Source organism: Trematomus bernacchii, unplaced genomic scaffold (assembly GCF_902827165.1).
Source record: "Trematomus bernacchii unplaced genomic scaffold, fTreBer1.1, whole genome shotgun sequence".
Lineage (NCBI taxonomy): Eukaryota > Metazoa > Chordata > Actinopteri > Perciformes > Nototheniidae > Trematomus > Trematomus bernacchii.
Genome location: NW_022988043.1, coordinates 11,757,710 through 11,778,456, shown reverse-complemented (window position 1 = coordinate 11,778,456; position 20,747 = coordinate 11,757,710). Strand labels below are relative to the sequence as shown.

Genomic DNA, 20,747 nt, shown 5'->3' with positions numbered 1-20,747 from the left:
ACTGGAATGCCAATGGATAAACAATGACATAGCCTCTGTCTCCCCCCACGGTTGTTTTCCACTTGTTAGGCTACTATTTTGAGAATAATAACTCTGAATATAATAAAACTGTTTGGTACAAAAATAGTAGGAAAACCATATTTTTACAAACAATACATTTAAATTATTTAACCACATGTGGAACACCTCAACATATTTATATCATGTGTAAGTAGCCGACAACACCCTTTCACGTGTGTATTATGTGCAACTAACAACACCATTTCACAGAATCATAATAACAATCTGATTACAGCGCAAGAAACATTGTTTTGGTTTAATGGTGCATATCAAAAAACCTAGGCCAAAATTAATACAAACAAGTAAAGTAGCCTACATTTTAAAATAGCCTACATTTTAAAATCCCAAACATATAGGCACATATGGTTTTGAGTTATTTATTGAGACAACTCCTGTAAAAAAAAAAAAGCACAGCAATTCATATTTCAAAAAGTCACACAGGTGCTCCTACATTGTTTGTGAATGTACATTTGATATTCATAAAGTGAAACATCATGGTATAGCCAACATGTGATGCATAGTTGTTGTTTTTTTACATTTTGACGTTGCCCAATCCTTTTTGTAGCATGAAATAGGCCTGCAGAGAGCAAGCAGTAACATATGGTTCAAGGTTTAATTAACTCTACTTGGAACAAGTGATTGTTTAGCCTCGGTTGCCCAGGCGACAGGAGAAGGGTGCGCTGCAGGAGCGGGGATGGCCCCGGGAAAAGTGAGCAAACCAGACTCCCCTCACCCAACACCTCACCATCCCACAAGCAACATCCAGGAGACTGCTGCTCTGTCAGACCTGGCCTAAGTTATGCAAAGCCAATAGAAGCTCCAGTTAGAGATCGCTTATATTGGACATGGTGTCATTTGTGAACGGATCCAAGACTGTTTCGAAACGGAGACGCACCATTTGCGCATCTCCTTCAAAAGAAGCGCTCACAGCGGTCCATCAGAGGCAGCCTGCCCGGCACAGGAAGCAGACACTCATGTCCAAGTTGAGTGACTCCGGGTTCGAGGAAGATTTAGGGTCCTCCCCGATTTCATCCCCGGCTCGGATAGATGTGTCTCCTCTGCGTTCAGACGAGCCTACTTCGGGTCGGCTGTCTAACTGGTACCTGCAGTACGGGGACATCGGTTTCAAGATTCAGATGGACAAAGAGGCGCGGTTTTATTCCTGCAAAAGCTTGGCACGCCAGCCACAAGTATGCTATTACACATGTTTGACTTTATGCACTGTTAGTTTATTTTTGTCTAGCATATTGCACTTAAATGCAGCCAGTTATGGAAACCAGCTCAAAACGTGTAATTTATTTAACCAATTGTATGAATTAGGTTACTTGTCTGTCTCTATTTACTTTATTTGTTTCTAACAACCACATGGTAAGCCTGTATTAACTATGAACACCTGCAATCCTAAACAAAATATTTTGCCATCTGGCTCATATGCCCCTGAGATAATTGGTAACATTGCCTTTAAGTTTGTTAAGACAGACACAATATGTCAACGTTATAAGTTTCGTCATATATGTGGCACCAACTTTGACAATTGAGATGACTTTTTCATTGCAAACCATAGTTTAGGCTACTTAATATCTCTGATTATGCTGTCAGTAAAATCCTAGTCTCCTGAAATGAACACAAAGTTGCTGAATGCAGGATTAAGACTTGTATTTAAACTAAGGCTACAGAAAAGGTTTCAAATACATTTATAAGGGACAATCAGATGCAACTTCAAGTCACGCTCACTAAAATCCTATTTTCTTTCAGTTTCTAATAGGAGTCTGTGTTTTACTTTCAGTTGACTACAGAAGCACGCTGTAAGCTTGTCAGCTGGCTCATCCCCGTACACAAACATCTCCATCTGTCCTTTGAGTGCTGCTGCCTGGCGGTGAACATCATGGACAGGTTCATGGTTACCACACCAGTGGCTGCTGACTGCTTCCAGCTACTGGGTGTCACTGCACTCCTCCTAGCAAGCAAACAGGTATGTATTTTAGTTGTAGAAGCTTTATGAACAAAAACTTGGAGATTTTGTTTTATTTATAACACTTATTTTCTCCGTGTTACCCAGGTAGAGGTGTTCTCACCGCGGATCAGCCATCTCTTGTCAATGTGCTGTGACGCCTTCACTAAGGAGCAGCTATGCAACCTGGAGTGTCTCATCCTCCTCCGCCTCAACTTCCGCCTCTTTGCACCTACACTGGCCTTCTTCCTAGACTATTACACCAACTGCATTGAGGATGCCCAGCTTGAGTCTGAGAAGACAGGTGGTGACAGATTTGAAAGAACAAATACAGACACAAAGAGATCCGGGCAGTGCAGCAGCCTAGCACAAAAGGTGTGCGAGTTAAGCCTTGCAGACTATGCTTTCAACAAATATCCACCATCTTTGACTGCTAGCTGTGCACTGAGGATAGCCAGTGAGTTATTGACAACAGAACAAGGGTTTATTGAGCATGCAGCCATCCAGCTACAGGACAAGTGGGGCTGTTTTGTTGATGAACTATGTACCCAACCATCTGACAGCCCTGAGAGTGAGGCAGACTCTCTGGCAGTAAAGGGCCACTTCTTGTATGTGAGTCAGGGGAAGCACACTCTAGTCCAGGAATGCAAAGAGAACCTGTTGCTGTTGGTCTCATTAAACCAGGAGACAATGGAAATGATGTCTGCCATGTGACAAGTGTGCCACCAGTCAAATGTTACCAAAATCACTTATTCCCCTCCTCATTGGGATTTATATTCTCCGGGCGGGTTGTATGAAGGTTACTGTAAGTTAAAAAGTGAAGTCTGATGTTTATACAATAAAATCCTCATGTTTACCTCATTATGTTGATCTGAAGGAATGTTAATGCAGCATAATAGTTAGATTTATTTGACTGATGCGGGTTATGTTTACCAATAAAGTATATTATTATATTCTGTTCATTTTTATTCTATCAGTCACCGTTTACTGTGTATGCTCTGGCTTTTTGCTATTTAAGTAGATATGTTACTGTTGCAACATGAAGGATATGGAAAATTGTACTGTGATTCATTGTTGTGTTGTATTATTAAATAAAATATCAGTAATTTTATCTGCGTTTTGTCTCTGAATGGATTATAAAATGTGGATCCATAACTCACACATATGATGAAAAACCACAAGGCATTTATTTCATATAAATCTGTCCATGGATGACTGGCATGAACTAGAGATCATGCAATTTAAATATACAATCAACACTTAAAATTGAATGTTGATGATGTCCACTTTATCTTGATTTAATAGCAGGGGTAAACTCACTAGCATAAATTATTGCTCTGTAACATTTATGATCAGTATGACAAGAGCCCATTATATCAGATTGACATATGTCCAAATGCGGGGTTAGGTCTTGGCTATTGTAACTGTTTGCCCGGACCCCAGTTTACCATCCTCTTTACTTGACGTTGCATCACTATTTACTGACCTGTGCCAACACAGCCTGGTCAATTGAGGGGGCTTTCTCTGATAATCCATTACGCGTGGCATCTCGACCTGCTGACACAGTGTCGACCACACAGGTGCATTCAGCGTTAAGGGTCAACAAGGCTTAGTCTTGTTTGTTTACTAATAGAGGTATTTGTCACGAGTGTTTACTATGCTGTCTGCTATAAGTGTCCTTTTCCTTTTTCCACTTTGCTTTAAATGTTGCAATAGACCTTTACCTAAATACATTTTACGCACATCGGAATAATAATTACGCACTGAATTATGTGGCTATAAGAGACAAGGCATTGGTCTCTACTGTGCTGGCGGGCTGGTCAGCCTTGTGAGGCAGCTACAGTGTCTTGTTGTATAAAACAGACGTGGATAAATTAAGCCAGGCACTACTTACGCCTCTGGCTCGGCGCAGGGGATATTTGGCCGCAGGAGGAGCGAGAGCAGGTCTGTAGAGAGCACCTGCTGTAATGGCGCCGTTACGCGCGGTACCACTTACACTTCACACCAGAAAAAACCGTTAGTCGGCACCAATTCAGTCTCCGAGGACGCCATCGCTCCCTGGAGACCAAATAAGTGCATTTGATTGGGCCAAAACTATGAGGCCGCGGCATGGAGAGACACAAACCGGGAGAATTTCGTCTATATTAGCTCTAAATCAAACCACGAACATCCAGTCCTGCAGAGCTGAGCTGATGAAGATGCAAAGAGACATGAAGGTGTTCGGTGCTGGGTGCCCAAACCAAATGAGCCAACAGGGGAGGAGGGCAGCAGGAAACAGAAAGGTATGACATTCTTCTCTTTAGAATGATGCACACAGCTCTTGACAGTGGTGTTAACATACTTTCTATACCTGCAGGATAAGATGGTGCCAAGAAGCAGCAGTCCAATCAATGTGTACGTCGAGCTCCCCTGCATGATTGAACAAGGTATGTGCATCTCTGTTTAACTTCATGCTCTTCCTTAACACGTGTACTTATAATTACATCAGGTGCTCTCGAGAGTTCACTCATAGATCATCCCTTCTTTTGTTACAGCTTTATCCACAATTGCATGGAATGATTTGGAAGACTGTGCGTCTGTGGTGAGACGGCAGAGTGACTCCCTCTGCTCTCAGGTGAGGAAAAACATAGTAAATAGTATCAGAAATAAATGTGTTATTGTTATTTAGAAACCTCATGGTTTTGTGACACCTCATTTATCATCGCATTTACCACCACATCGATCATCCAGAGAAGGGTGATAAATCAGATGCAGATCTGCATCACGATACGTCTGTTAATGTTTGACACGATGTGCTGGAATTATGCACGAATGAGATTGTAGTTTGCTCATGACACGCAAACTACCGCTAATTGGCCGTACCTCCCATATTTTGTTCACATGCTGCCTCTTTGCCACAGCTCAACACTAAAATCACAACACGCGACGGAACACTTACCGAAATGACGAGCTATACATGTTCTGCCATACCGCCACATTACCCTGCTTGGTCGTGGTGGGACTTTCAGGTTAGGGGCATGAATGATTTCTCTGTCGACTATGTGTTTAATCTACAATTTGTCATTTAATCGTACATTTCAATTGCCAACAGGTAAATGAATCTGATGCAGATGACCAAGATTTTGGAGATTATGCACTGGATTTCATGGCAGGTAAGCAAAGCAAATAGTGTGTGGAGATGCAGCATTTATATATATAATCCTAAATATGTGCTAGTGTATTTTCATCTTAATCCTCATCATTATCGTATTTTTAACATTGAGGAAATCCTTAAAATTCTACCATGTTGACCGAAGCCCTGTGTGTTTATCTGTCAGATTCTCCTGCCACGCTGGAGAGCAATCTGTCTCCAGCTGAACTGGTGCCATTTCAGGGATGTGTCATACCTCTCCTCACCCCTCAGCAGTATTTCTCTCCAGAGGACAGTCTGAGCCACTCTTTCACAGAAGCGAGCGACCCATCTGTCCAATATGGAGCTCCCTGGCAAGGCATCGCCCAGTGCCAAGGCAGGGCGTTCGGAGACTCTATGGAAGTCAACAATCAGGTAAAACTTCACTGTGACAACTACATGCTCCTTTTTTACGTGATAACTGTGGTGCACATGATAAGATAATAGTCATATGTGATTTGTGTTATGGTGGATCTAAATGGTGCAATGGTAATATTTTAGATTTGTTGGATGATTACACACAGCCCTGCTAATGAACGTAATGAAATAAATCAATTGACAGATTTCTACTCAATCATGGTCCTTCTGTTGTGTAAAGACTTTATAACATGATGCTAGGATAAGAGACTATTCTTTTTTTATTTTTCCCAGTTGGTTGAAATGTGTTTACAGGAGAGTTTGTGTAAACCAGCAATGAGCAAATGTTATGATTAAAATTACATAAAAAAACATCAATAAGGCAAAACACAACAAAATGCATATACATTGGTTATGCACAATTAAGTAAAGCCCTCTGTTTGAGTAATGATTCCCTTCAGCATGACTCAACATATTTGTCTGTGTGCCTGCAGCTCCACGAGACTCTACACCGGCAACAAGAAGAGATTGACTGCCTTCAGGAGAGAAACCTTCACCTCAGACAGCTGGCCAGCCGAGCTAAGCACCTGGCCTCAGTGCTTGAGGTGAGTTCATGGCTGAGACAAGCACAGCCAAACACCCTTTGCACAGTTTCATCCTGGACCCATGTTTAACCCCTTATGTATGAATTAATCTATATATACGTGTGTCTTCAGAAACTGATGACAGTCAGGGACCAAAGAGAACAAGTCATACCTTGTGGTGATAAAACTACACTGAGTCCCTGTAAGCGTCAACGACTGGATGAAGGATATGACACAGAGTCTTCTGACACAGTGGAGGACATGCTGAGGGACGTCAGCACACGCTGCAATGCCGTCCTGCACAACGCTGCTACTGGAACAAGACTGCCACAGGAATCAGAGACAATACGCATGTTTGGTGCATTCTCAGGCCTAAAGACTTCTATATCAAAAGACAATAGCATGACGATGGATGCATCAGAGCTTCAAGAGAGTGTCTCATCCTTCAGAACGTCTGTGAGAGAACACAGCACCATAAGGACTCAGGTGTTTCCTCATGGACGTGCTTTCACTTCGAGGACTCAGCAAGGAGGATATCGGTTCCGCTGGCTTCCCAACGACAGCTGAAATGATGGTTAAAAGATATAAAATGACATCCATTAATGTTTCTAATTAGTGATGGAAGGAAGTGTGGGTGGCAGTTACTGTTAATGCCTAACTTATAATCTATAGGGAGATCTGTAAATGATTCAATGTCTTTCTCAGGTAGCCTGTAAGCCAATCAGTCAGCTGCTGCCTGACAAAGGAAATGATACTGCCACAGCTTTTGTTTTCATTGTGTTTACACCACTCAAAATGTTATAATCGAGCCAAACAATGCAGCAATTCAATATTTTTCTACACTTCACAACATGTTTTGTCTTGAAAAATAACAAATGATTTTATACGTTTTGAAATAAAAGTTTTGTATTATAAAGCTGCATGGGAGGGATTTGTATCACAGAAAGAGGTGATGTTCAAACAAATGGAAAGAAACTGTTTTCAATGTGAACTTACCTTGTTTGAGCAGTGAAGCAAATATGACCCTGTGACCTTAAGGACTTCCTTTCCTTTTGTCTGTGTCTGGGTGACTGTGTGGTCTGAAAAAGGGCACATGTCATGATGCATTGCAGCTAACATCCTTGTTTACATCATTCGTTCTGGAAAGAAAAATGTCTTCTGAATTCATGACTTCTAAATCTTGTTGGCAACAGGTGTATACAAAGTATTCCCCATGAGAAAGGTTCACAAAAACGTTGATTATAAATCATAATTTTGATAGCTAAAGGAAATAAGAGGAAATCAAAACTTATTTTAAGAGTATGTGACCTTCTGACCTCTGGTATATGTAGGCTGTGATCCTTCTCTAACCTTACGGTTGAGGGCATTAGCTGAAAAAAAAATGGGATGGTGCGAGGCGGGCCAATCCAGAGGATAATGTCGAACCTCAGGTCAGACACCTGTTTAAACTCCCCAAACCTGAGCCTCTTTACTTTAGACTATGCATGAAGGCAGCACTGCATTCCCTGGGCTGGCAACACTTGACAGTACTGTCATGAAATAGGATGTGACAACATAAACAAAGATAAGAAGAGCCTGATAAGAGTTTGTGGCCTGATCTATCTGAATTAACATACAGCTTATGTCAGAAGAAAGTAATTTGAAAGCTGAATGACTGATTGATTAAACTGTGCAACATGTAGCAGTTTGGTTTATAGGCTATTGAAAACAACTGTGTAAGTACCTGAAGTACTCAGCTCTTACAAATACCAGTGTATGAAGGTTCTAAAATATTGATCAAATAAGATAACACAAGGATTAGCATCCCTTTACATACCAATATTAAAGCATTCATGCTTAACTTCCCATTTCAGTTTAATATATATATAAAAATAGGCTACTGTATATATATTGAGGCTTTACTTTATTGTGGCAGCTGACAAAGTGTGTGTGTGGGGTTATTTTGCTTGGGTAGTTTGTGAATTATTAAGGTCTTATCTTGATCAATAGAATTAAATTGTACCATCATCATTTTATTTATTTAACTGAATCTTTGAAGTTATAATATATAAACGTATACTAAAGTATTAAAAAGTGCAATGTTTCATTCTGTATTGTAGTAGACTATACAAGTAGCTACCTGAAAATGCTAGGCTACTTGATTAAATAGTAGGCCAACTTTCCACCCATAAAATCGAGGTACAATGGTCTGACTAACCCTGACCACGCTGGTTGACCCCAGACATGATTATCGTTAACCATTTAACTCCCAGCTGCCAACGTAAATCACACTGGACGCTTGTTGTCATACCTCAAACCTTCACACCCAGGCGCTCCTTGAGCCACTTTTACTGCAAACAGGTCCGCGTGTCACTGACCAGCAGCGCCGGAGAGAGCGGGCACAGGCCGGCCTTTGTTAAGCTGGTTGTGACACATTTGACCGGTTAAGCTACCGCCAAACTGCGGGGGACAATGCGGGAGGGGAAAGGAAAATACACACACAATGAGTTTCTAAGGTGACTGAAGCCAAACCTAGCGGGATTGGTTACCATTCAGACAAAGTCCCGCGGGTAGAAAAATATGAATATTAGTGTTTCTGTGGAGGGAGGGATGTTGTTGATTGCTCAAGGTCTCTAGGCAAATATAGCCTAACTGAAAAAAAAAAAGAATTATTATTATAAGTGTGTATTTTAACGCAAGCTACAATAGGCTATACTTTAAAGTCATAAAATGAAGAAAACAGGATATGGGCAATTAAGACAAACAAACTGCCTAACACACACACAAATAAAGCAGCATTTAGCAGTGTTGTCTGATTATATTAAACAGCACTAAGATTGTTTATAATAGCAATACTTTTTAATAAATGTATGATCAATCTATGTGAATAATGCCCTTTAACATTATACATTGATCTGTGTGGATAAACTTAAGGTGGGACGATTTCAAAAGTAGACTTATGTGATTTATATCTGTTATGACTGCATTGTGGTTGCCTGCTGAATTAGCTCTGATGGATGTGCGTGTGCTGCTTAATGCACGCACCTGTCGCACAGTCAGGCTCGAGCCCGGTGTGGGCGCATATGGAAGTGGCAGGTGGCGCGAACGTGCGTTCCTCGCGCGGTTCAGCCCACTTAGCGCCAGAGCAGATCATCATTAAAACGTGTGGCCCGCGGACACACAGCCTTTTCCCGCAAATGCAGATTATTGTAAAAGAGTAGTTCCATGTCTATCCAAAAAATACTAATTTACCTGCATGCTTTATTTATTTTGTTGGTGTTTTTATTCTGAAAAGTTACACATATTTGTATTATTATATTTGTATTGTTAAGTAAAATGTTATGCCACTTTATAGCCTACTTGTATTACCTTATAATTTCAGTTAAATTGTAATAAAACAAAATATTTATTCACGAATTTTTATTTTATTTATTACGTTTTTATTTAATAAAATAAATGCCATTTGCAACCTATAAACTGCTAAAGTGTCTATAATTTGTTAACATAAGACAAAATAAACAATACTAGAATATACTGTTACTATAAAAGGATTTATTTATTTTTCCCTGCCCATTATTGAGGAAAATCTTATTTTTAAAAGGCCTATAGCCTTTACATTCCTTCGTATTTACCATTAAATATTTTATCACGATTCATGCTTTAAATGGCTTGTGATTGAAATGTCTCATAAATCTTAGCCATCAATGTATTTCCCTTATATTAATACCAACTCATTCATCATTATTTTTCTCACGACATAAATCTGGCAGTTAGGTTATAATCTGTAGAGGTTGACAGACCTAAAGAAATAAGTTTGTCCTTGTCCGGGTCATTAACACATGTTGCCGCCTCCACCTTGAAAACATTACCGCGTTGTTCTTTTTCACTGTGTCTATTGGTATCCAGTAGAAACCAGGACGCGGAGGGAATCCCTGACAAGAACTAATGAAAAACAAACTCAAACCTGAAGCGCCAATAGCAGAGCAGAGGAAGGGGCTTCCCGCTCCACCGTGCGCCCGGGGAGAGTATTTAGGAGCAGTCCGTCCAGGAGAGCAGCAGCAGGTGCACCAGGCAGGACAGAAACAGGACCAGAGACAGGAGGGACTGCTGCTTTACACAAAGTCATTACAACTGGAAATGAAGGCAGTAAGCGAAGAAGCGAAAGACTGGGTGAGTACAAAATAATATAAAAATAGCCTGATACATAAGCTATGTCCTTAATCATGATGCTCTGTTGCTACCAGGCAACCACTTAAAACACAGGGCTCTAAACACAGGGCTGTGTCTAAAATTAAGCTTTACTTTTAAATATTGATTAAAAAAACACATTGACTTTGATCCATTGTATTACAATGACCCACGACTTTATGAATAATGGATTGAAAAACAAACAGATTTCACCTAAAGAAAGTTAATCGAAAGATATTTGTTTTAGCATCACCTTGACTAAAGTCTTCTTGTTTTTATAACCAGGACAATATGAGAAGAATGCTGCGAGATTTTGTCAGAAAGAGAAGCCATTGTCCCTTCAAGGTAAGAGGGGAAACGTTGGAGAAATGTGCATTAAAAGGTTACATGTTGTGGCAGCCTCTGATCTGGTGGTGACAGTGTGGCAGTGCACTGCTGCTGGCTGTGCTATCTGACTGACAGCTGTCAGCTACACTCCTCACTGCTGCTGCAACTCAACTCAAACATCACACCTCATTCACCGGGGAAATGAAAAGTCAACAGCCGGGTAAAGGTTGGAGGCGACTGAATGAAAAAACCCTGAAATTGGACATTCAGCACAATGTCAAAACATTCAACTCAACATCACTTCAACTTAGTCAAATCTATTCATTTGCATGTACAGCAGGATGATTGGGGAGTGGTGGCTGGTCGGGAGGCAGTGTAATGTTAGCTGATGTTGCTTTCAACAGCTCACACGGCTCTGCTACCTTAACAGTTACATTTGACTACGTCTATCACTTGCTCCCTGAATGCTCATGCACTTTATGTTAGCAGATCAGGATTTTAGGAAGCTTACAGGAGAGGATGTCCAATATAGAATGTTGGTCTTTTTATGCTTGAGCTTCTGGAATACAATGAGTAGAAATAAATGATTACGGAAGATAAAAAAAAAAAAATGCTCATATTGTGGGTGGTTGGTAGGCAGTGTCTTGTTAGCTGGTTTGTTCTTTGTGTGCCAGCTTACCTGCTGCTGCCCTCCAACTTTCCATTAAAATCCACACCAACAAGCCAGGAGATGCTGCAATTAACATGTACTTCCATTTTAAACAGCAAGTTGGGATTCAAAGTTGCAGGTGTTGATTTATGTGACTTATACCAGACATTCAAACTGTTTTAAGTAATGTCAAATAACAAAATCACCTTTAGAATACAAAATAACAGTGACACTATGCATTTCTATTGCAATACTTGCAAGTTGGCATCCTACTTGGCATCAACATTCTGCATTTAAAATGTGGATTTATTTAAACTGAACAAAGTATCTTCAGCTCGCCAATCAATTAACTATGATGACGTAATCCTATTGTTCAATGGGTGATTTACAATTTGTGGTCTCAAATCAGTCAAAAATCGGCTAAAAAGTTATGCTTCACCTAAGAATTTGATTTTAATGTAAACATTTGAAAAAGATGGTACAAAAAGGCAAACTGAACATTTGAAAAATCAAACACTTCAATGGCTAAGCAATCCTTTGGCTGCAGCAGTGGTCATTATAAGGAATGTTCATCATGATTGTCATTATTAACCGATGTTTCCCACGCACCAACACACACTCCAACTACCTTTGAATGACTGAAAATTGATATTTTCATTCGGCAAGTTTCTGGAGCTAGACTTTACGAACCACCCTCACTGTAGCAGCTCAGCGTTCAGTCATTCCTTGCTATCAAAGCAAAGGGATCACGGGCACAACACACTTAGATGTGTCCCGTATCCATCTCCATCATAGCTCCACCCGTTTCTTTACGATTATTTCTCGCACCAACGCTGTGGCCTCTTCTCGAACGCTCTCTATGGGCTCGTCTGTTCGCCAGAATCGGACCACGTTACCCTCTGGATTTACTAGAAACTTCCAGAAGTTCCACCTGGGACTTTTCTGCACAGAATCTGAAACACAACATATTAGTATGCACTCATTAATGGTGCATCTAACCGAAATATAAGCAAGGAACTCTGATGACGCTCTTCCCTGTCCAGTGCTTCTTATTAATAAACTGTAAAATATAGATTATTGCTCCTGATTATGTCACACTGACTTAATTTAATGTTGTAAAGTATCAAATAAAATCACACCTCATAACAGCAACTTTGCCATATAAATAATTGTTCTCAACTCAAGACACCTCATTGCATTGATTCAAAAATCAAAAATAATAAAGTGACAGCTACTACAATATAAACGGTATGACAAATCATGGTATTATCGTAAGGTCGATATAACTGATAAAATTCACACACTGAATAATCAGTACAGTTTAAAATAGATCTCTCTGAAGTGAATGGAATATACAATGAGTAGCTGCTTTATTATTATCTATTATTAAAATAAATTAAACATGTATACAAATTAATATTAAGCCCAAGTCTATTTAGTTTTTATAAATAAGGTAGCAAATATTACATTTCAATAACCTCAGAAGTTCACAGGCTGTTTTCCAGATGTTCTTTAAGATGCACGCACGACTATACATATAAACTTAACCATTAGGTTTTCCCTATGAGGAAACATAAATATGTTTTAGTTGTATATTTAGTTTGGGACATGACAGTTATCTATAGAAGTCAGGTGTTAAAACTGGTTGCAGCTTCATAATGCAAAGGCTTCCTTTATAAACTGAATACTATTGACCCTACTACAATTGAGTTGCAGCCATGGGTCATTATTGTGTTGCAGTGAAAGTAAGGTCCAGATTGCACTTCCTGCCAGACAGCTGGTAGGGTCAGTCCATAAATCATTCAATTATCATCTTAACCCAAATAAAATAAAATAAAAATGTGATGTGACAGATGTGGTTATGCCCACCTGTGAGGAATTTGAAGGCAGGGTCCGCCTCTGAGCCCATTATTTTGATCCTGCTGAAGAAGGGGAAGGTGACTCCGTAGGTGGACTTGGCAAAAGCCTCGATGTCCCGGCTGGTACCGGGTTCAGTGTCCCCGAACTGACCGCAGGGGAAGGCCAGCACGTTGAAGTGAGAGGTGCCCAGCTCCCGGTGCAGCTCCTGCAGGGAGAGGTAGTTCATCTCCGTCTGCTCGCTGAGACTCGCCACGTTTACAACCAGAGACGCCTGTACAGGAGAAACCACGGAGTAACTGTTATGTGCGAAAACTACAATTTCAATGAAAAACACAACAAACTGACACTGAATAACTTAGAGTTTGCACAGATGTTGTCTCAAACTGAAATGACTGGTGATGATGTGGACTTACTTTCCCTCGGTACTTCTCCAGAGACACCGTCCTCCCCTTCGCGTCTTTCACCTCAAACGAGTAAAAATCAGTTGGTTTCCTCGGTTTCACAAGCTGAGTCTGCAGGAGAAACAAACACCCGACCCCGACTGTCATGCTCAACAAAACTGTCAACCTTTTCGCATTTGGGTTGGAGGACTTTGTACGGTAGCCCCCTAAGGCCTCCATCTTGGAGGGGGAAGAACAAACCGAGGAGGTAGCGGGCTCCTGCATAAAGTCTCGGGCGGACCAGGGGAAAAGGAACACAGATTTAAGTTATAAAACACTAGCACAATACCGGAAGCCAACAATACCATTCCAAATAAGAACAGTAAACGTGTTCCACTCAAAAAGCATTAGTTGTAATGCCATTGTAAAGGTAATGCGTTTCCATTGCGACATTAAACCTCTGAATCCAATATATATATCCAATAGTATTTACATGATTCCGTTTGGTATATGTTTTGCATCGTTTCCCCTAAAATATGATTTCATTTTTTATTAGTATTAACACATTTTTGCAACTCTTTATATTAGGGTGTTCCAAGTAAGATACAGCTGAACATTAGGTTAGTTATGTAGGCTACATTTATATATTAAATAGACGTAAAGCAGAAATTAAACAAATCAATAGCTCTAAAAGTTAAATGATGTGCTTACAATAATGTGTTATAAAGGGTCGCCGAAAAGCTGATGCTTATAACCTGACTGCTCCCAGCGTGAGTAGCCTTCTTATTTCTTCTTCTTACACTACAGTATATAATTCACAACTAAAAGGCATTTACCATGCTTTTACTTAGAAACGTAACCGGACATCATGTTGTGAACACTGCCAGCTTAACACTAGTAAAGTTGTGGTATTTTGAGTTTGCAGAGGTAGGAAGTTGGTGTCAGTTTGCAGTATTTGAGTTGTTTGAGACTCGCATTTATTTCTGTTAAAATCATGCATATGTTTGTGTCTCTCCAGGGACCAAACGATGGCCATCACGTCTCGTACAGGCGGTTCAGGAGAAGGATCATCCAGAGGAGCAGCAGTGAGGGTCCAGCTGCAAGCACACCTCTGGCCACTGGGGGGCAGAGGGAGCCCAGGTTTGATCTGGAGGCAGTCTGCCAGAGACTGGAGCTGGACTCCCCTCCGAGAGACCATGAACCAGCACAGAGACACCTGCAGGGAAACCTTCATGGTATTATTCAAACCCCAAGCTAAGAATGTATAAGACACACACAAATACTTATATCAGCTTCTTCCCCTCTGCTACCGGCCTCACGAACAAGGCCCATTGACACTGACTTTTATCCACCCCACAAACGTTATGCATTACAAAACTGTGTGCCATGTTGATGCTCAGCTCTCTGAATATATTTTGCACAATTCTGCACAGCCCTCTCCTTAAAATATAATACACTGTAGTTTGTCAGTTGTCACATAGTCATTGTCCTTGTTTTAGGTCCAAAGGCCCAAATGTTTGTTTAGGGCAACACACACAATCATGTATCCACTCTTTGTTGTTTTCACCATTATGTTTATCGGTCTCAAATGGAGTGTGGATTCCGAGCAGCATTGTTTGGTGCTTTTATGTTTTCTGATATCATCTTTCCTATTCAGAGACAGAGCTGGCAGGAGGCGTATCGCACTGTGGGGGTGTCACATCTCCAAACACACAACACACCTTCACTGCCAGGAGATGGACTGCTACAGAGAGTGCCCCAAAGCAGGTTTGTTTAAGGAACTTGTACCACTGGAGTTTGATGTTTAAACATTTTTTTCCAGTGGGTTGTGAGACTTTTTAACCTATACTTTAAAAGGTTCTATGTAAATAAAGTTATACATATAATGTTGGATTTATTATATCAATGGAAATGTTGAAAAGTGAGCAACAAGGCAGGAACCCTAACAATGAAAGTTATTTGGAAGCTTCAGTTAAAAATGGCAAAAACAAACATTGTTTCTTTGCTAAATTGATTGAGGTGGAATAAAAAGCCATGAGATCACTAGGTAAAATAAAAAAAGACTGTAAAAGACTAAATATTGTAATAATTCTTACTTTTCTTTTGCAGGGATTGGTCTGGAGAGCAGCAATTCATCAACATGGAAATGTTCAACAGGCTGGTACAGCATGAATTTTTTCTTTGGCTTTCACTACATTCCTACAGCACTTCAAGGTCTACAAAAAGAGAAACAACTTATCTGAATGCCTTCTAGGGCGATGCATGCTGTCATACCAGTAAACAAGAAACTCGCAGAAATGTTTTTAAGTAGCAGAGACTGTGTGCAGCCTGTTGGAGGTCTGTTTATGTTCCTGTTTACTGCTATCATTGTATCTGTACATCATCACTAGTCCATCTTGTAGAGCTTATGAAGTGATTTGATTTCAGTGAGTGAAAATAAATGCAATGGACATTATCAGCAGTAAATCAAAGTAAAATGCTTTGGGTGTGAAACTGTGTGTGTGTGTGTGTGTATGTTTTAACTCTGTTTTTATGTAATATTTTTCCATGCAGGTTCTGATGAGAGGACACATGCTTTGCAGCCATTTGCTGTTCTGGACAGTACTTCTGTCAGTCAGTGTGGAAAGTCAGTGCTGAAGTTGGCGGCACCGTCACTGCTGAACGACTACTGTAAGAAAACATACTAATCCTGCGAAGAAAACTAAGCCGTTCTTTCTCTGTCTCTGTATTTAAATTATAACGCTTGTGTTATTATTTCCTAAAACACTAAGACTGTAGTTTTTAGCAAATGATAGGAGGAAATAGTGTATTTGTTGAGGTACTATTTGCAACGGTGGATTAGCACATGGTTCACCAGTGAGTTTTCACTTCACTTTGGCCCAAGTAAACTGTCATACGTCAGTTAGCATTAAAGACACTTCAAGTTTAAGCAACAGTATGAGTTTAACACATATGACCACTTTTAGGCTATCATAATAATAAAGAATAAAGTCGCCAACATTTACTACTACTACTCTTGCCAATATGAGGACTTTTTTGAAACATGATATACACCCTCAAGTTGGGAAAATAAAAACAATACAACAGTTAAACCAGTAAACACAATGTGAAAAATTAAAAAGGGAACTTTTAGTGTCTGGTCTAAATGATCTGATGGTGTGTCAATCAGCAGTTACGTTTGTCAGTATTAGACTCCTCAGTAGCCCTTCTCTCTTTTTTCCATCTTTTCCCTTCAGACACTAATCTTCTCGACTGCAGTTGTGATGGTATAATTGCTTTAGCACTGGGCTCTTCTGTTTACCTCTGGAATTCAGAAACTCGTGCTCTGGTGGGACATTTGGCCCAGAGTCCACAACCAGGACGAGCGTACCTTCAGACCATCTCGTGTCTGAGCTGGAGCAGAGATGGCAGAACTCTCTGCATCGGCACCAGGCGAGGGGAGATGCAGGTAAATGCCTTGGAGCTTAAAGTAAATGAGTATATTTGGCTTAGAAACTGGTTTGTACAAATTGTGGTCTGGGGGGCCTGTGTGAGGGGAGGTGTCACACCTAGTTGAATCAGCAGAATGACTGTTTGTGGTGTCTCTTTGACTTTTTAGTTGTGGGATGTTGAACAAAAGAAGAGTATGAGGCGTCTGTGGTCACATCAGTCTGTGGTGATGGCTCTTTCTTGGAAACAGCAGTTACTCAGCAGGTGTGTGTTTTAAGTACCCGAAATGAAAGTTAAGGACTGAAAAATAACGTATTATCTTTAAACTCCAATAAAGAAGGAATGACATTCGTATTCAAATCTATACTGTTTTAATGTTTAAGCAAAACGAAAAGTAGCTGTTGTAAAAAAGGGAATCACAGTCTATATCAATATGAAGTGTGTAGTATTCACGCATTAATGACAGTTTCTACAACCCTACAGCGGCTCAGTTCTCGGGCATATCCATCACGTCGACCCTCGGGCTCCTTCACCTCTCGTGGGTGCCGTTGTGCAGAAGGAGGCGATCTGCAGCCTCCAGTGGGCCCCAGGAGAGGACTGTCTGGCCAGCGGCTCCACAGAGGGCCTCCTCTGTATATGGGACGGAGACATCGCCGGGGTCACGAGGTCACACCAGCCAATCACTATGATGACACAGCCCAGCGCTGTAAAGGTCAGTGTAAGCTAAACTTCTGCCTGTCAGATGGGAGGAGAAGCCTGATTATTGTAGTGCTTTTAATATTTAGTCATTCATTTAGATCAATGTGTAGAGTTGTATTTTGTAACTTTGACAGTGGTATTGGACTGTTCTCTGTAAAAAAAAAAAAGAAAGAAAAAGGCTTGTATATAATGTTGTAAAACAATAAAACATGAATACTTTTCATGTGCACTGTATCTTATCTACCTAATGAAATAGGGATGGAGGACACATCTTCATACGCTTTTATAATACATCAATGACTACAAGTCAACAGCCATACTAGTGGCTCTCTGGTGCTTAAACCCAAAAGTTAATGGCCGGTTGTTTAATAAGCTCAAAATGGCAATGTAACCATGCTAACGTTTAGCAATGTTTTATGTGGTTTCCAACTTCATTTTGTATGATTGTATGATAACATTGCAAGTATTTGGCCATAAAGTATTGGAAATTTAAATGTTGGAGTGATAGTATCACGAGATAAAACGTCATAAGACAACCAATGTTAATATAATTTATCCTTAGGGATTCATAAATGTCTGTACCAAATGTCATAGTTGCAACTTGCAAAAGAATACCTGCATCATTTACAGGTGGAAGACAGGTTTGACACAATCACACTCGTATATTGTCAGCAACTGTGTGTTCTGCTGTATGATTTGAGGATGACTAATAATAGCTTGTGCAAACTTGAGCACCATGCTGCTAGTTAAAGGATGTTGTTGTTACAGAGGTTTCAAAAACACAGTTGATCCTGCAACCAATAGTTGGTCTGCTTAAAGAACCAGACAATCCGCTGACCTTTGTGTGTGCTTTCTTATATCTTGTGTTTGTATGTTAAGGCAATGGGATGGTGTCCATGGCAGAGAAAGATGATTGCCACCGGAGGTGGATTGAAAGATGGAGAGCTGAGAATCTGGGACACAGATTTGGGAACATGTGTGACATCAGCTAACACAAAGTCTCAGGTACTTAACTCTCAACGTGTAGCAATTTACTGGGTATAAATATTGGACACACTGTTTTTAATGGCTCAAATTGCAGATCTGTTCTCTACGTTGGGCTGAAAAGAAGAGATATCTGGTCACAGGTCACGGTCTGCCTCATCACCAAGTCACCTGCTGGTCGTCGGAGTTTCCCTCCCTCAGCCCCCTCTACCAGCTCAGAGGTGAGAGAATATGAAATATAATTAATGTGCAATAACATCCATAAACACATTCACAACAGCCACATAGGAATACATGTATTGCATCAGATGCTGAGTAATATAGCAGCATCAGTGTGACAGTTGGACCTGCAGCTCTGTCATGGCTGAGATATTTAAGAGCCATTTTGAGTCATTCATATCCTGGGTTTCCAGTCAATGTGACATTTGAAAACCATTCTTTTAAAATCCTATAAAGATTATTTTGAATTTCTTTGTTTTCTAAATGTTAATTAATTGTGTTATTTAACAACTTATCTGTTTGTGATTTATAGCCTGAAAATCTTTGAGCTGCCAGTCTGTTTCACTTCATTATTCAGTTGCACATTATGTTCATTTTGGCGTTTTTTTGTTCAGAAACCAATCAGCAGTAACTGACATTTCTGGTATGAGTTTTCACATCAATTGAAGATATTAGGCATTCTTTGAAACTACTTTAAAAAGGTATAATGTTCCAAACTACACAGTGATTTACTGTTACTGTAAGTGAATATGCATCTTTGCATTGACGGCTGCTAAAATGTTGTACTATGTGACACAAATTATGACATGCAATTGAAACCAGACGTAACCCCTGTTTATCATATGGGAAATAATGTATTTAGATGTCCTAGTTTAATACCGTTTATGATTTTTTTTCAGCTCATTCTGATCGAGTCTTGCACTTGGCCATAAACTCTGACAGCACTCCGATTTTCTCTGCTGGAGCAGACCAGCGCTTTCACATCTGGGACATGTAAATATTGACGTCACCAAAAAATGGACATAATGGTGGTTGGCAGGTGGTCGGACCTGTCTCAAACGTTCTCTTTTTATTCACATCGTGTCAAGAATTCACATTTCCTGTTCCCTTTCCTGAATCCACCACAATAAGAAGCTGGCAAACCACAATCAAACCAAGATGGTTCATACCTCACAATTTTAGGGTAGAATAAAACACTTGGAAGATATTCTCATTCTGTACAATATATTCCTATCTTTTTTTCATTTTCCAGATACCAAATATGGATACCAGGGCAGTTATGTGATAATATTACAGATAATATACCAAAACAGGCTGCTGCTGAGGACTCTCTAGTTTGTAAGAGATGAACACATTTTGCAAGAAGCGCAGTCCAAAGTCAAATACTTTGCACATTAAACATTTTCTGTTATGTATTCATGTAACTTGTGACAAATTATATTTAATGTTTGTTCCATGTTTCTTTTCTTTGTTGCCTACACTTAAATGGTTACCTCCAGTCCTTAGATATGCAACTCGATTAAAAACTGTTATATAGAACAATTTAAATTAAGGCTGGGTTTATTTTTTTCTCTATTTATCTGGCTTATGGGTTTTAACTTGATATTTGATGATGATGTGTGTAACTTCCTATGTGGAGTGTATACTCTTACTGCCATCACTTTTACTACTTCATTTTAGCCAACAGTTAAATTAATTGCACATTTTACAAGACAATAGATGCAAATAAAGGTACTCTTCGCATAGACCTGTGGGTTGAAAGCTTGGATGGTAAAAGTATGTGACTAGACAAGACATCAGAGAGGTGTGGTTAAGACTTCCTTTTAAATGTTCACATGCACAAGTTTTTCACAAGATAATGCACCATGTGAGGTTTGTCACCACAGATGTCTGAGGACTGTACCACAGCAATTTAACTGTTTATAATATAATGATACAGATTGTCATATAGGATTTCTAGAAAGGGTTGATTTGCGAAAAACACCATCAGAGTGTCTAGCTAAAAACTTTAAACTACACTTTAAACTCCAGGCTTATGAATCATGACATGCAATGACAGTATGTAACGGAGGCAAAGTCTCAGCTACGTTTGAGTAGAGTCTAATTATTGCCGTATTTCTTAAAATGCTTT

At 40.0% G+C, this 20,747-nt stretch overlaps 4 protein-coding genes across 4 annotated transcripts; 3 read left to right on the top strand and 1 right to left on the bottom strand.

Moving 5' to 3' along the window:
• Positions 1 to 905: 905 nt before the first annotated feature.
• Positions 906 to 3,064, top strand: LOC117473153 (cyclin-O protein B). Its single transcript, XM_034118652.1, has 3 exons — positions 906 to 1,250; positions 1,847 to 2,032; positions 2,120 to 3,064. Exons 1-3 carry the CDS (start codon positions 906 to 908, stop codon positions 2,723 to 2,725), a joined length of 1,137 nt encoding a protein of 378 aa, XP_033974543.1. The 3' UTR covers positions 2,726 to 3,064.
• Positions 3,065 to 4,209: 1,145 nt separating this feature from the next.
• Positions 4,210 to 6,860, top strand: LOC117473101 (multicilin). Its single transcript, XM_034118586.1, has 7 exons — positions 4,210 to 4,293; positions 4,368 to 4,437; positions 4,546 to 4,625; positions 5,103 to 5,163; positions 5,329 to 5,555; positions 6,032 to 6,142; positions 6,254 to 6,860. The coding sequence occupies exons 1-7, from the start codon at positions 4,210 to 4,212 to the stop codon at positions 6,686 to 6,688; spliced, it is 1,068 nt and encodes a 355-aa protein (XP_033974477.1). The 3' UTR covers positions 6,689 to 6,860.
• A 3,323-nt stretch (positions 6,861 to 10,183) lies between these two features.
• Positions 10,184 to 20,164, top strand: LOC117473119 (cell division cycle protein 20 homolog B-like). The gene is made up of 12 exons (XM_034118610.1): positions 10,184 to 10,270; positions 10,574 to 10,633; positions 14,523 to 14,739; positions 15,162 to 15,271; positions 15,614 to 15,665; positions 16,058 to 16,174; positions 16,741 to 16,952; positions 17,103 to 17,197; positions 17,417 to 17,645; positions 18,512 to 18,637; positions 18,714 to 18,837; positions 19,516 to 20,164. Exons 1-12 carry the CDS (start codon positions 10,238 to 10,240, stop codon positions 19,611 to 19,613), a joined length of 1,473 nt encoding a protein of 490 aa, XP_033974501.1. The 5' UTR covers positions 10,184 to 10,237; the 3' UTR covers positions 19,614 to 20,164.
• Positions 11,693 to 13,825, bottom strand: gpx8 (glutathione peroxidase 8 (putative)). Its single transcript, XM_034118611.1, has 3 exons — positions 13,538 to 13,825; positions 13,134 to 13,395; positions 11,693 to 12,217 (listed from the first exon to the last, which is right to left on the bottom strand). The coding sequence occupies exons 1-3, from the start codon at positions 13,787 to 13,789 to the stop codon at positions 12,054 to 12,056; spliced, it is 678 nt and encodes a 225-aa protein (XP_033974502.1). The 5' UTR covers positions 13,790 to 13,825; the 3' UTR covers positions 11,693 to 12,053.
• Positions 20,165 to 20,747: the final 583 nt, after the last annotated feature.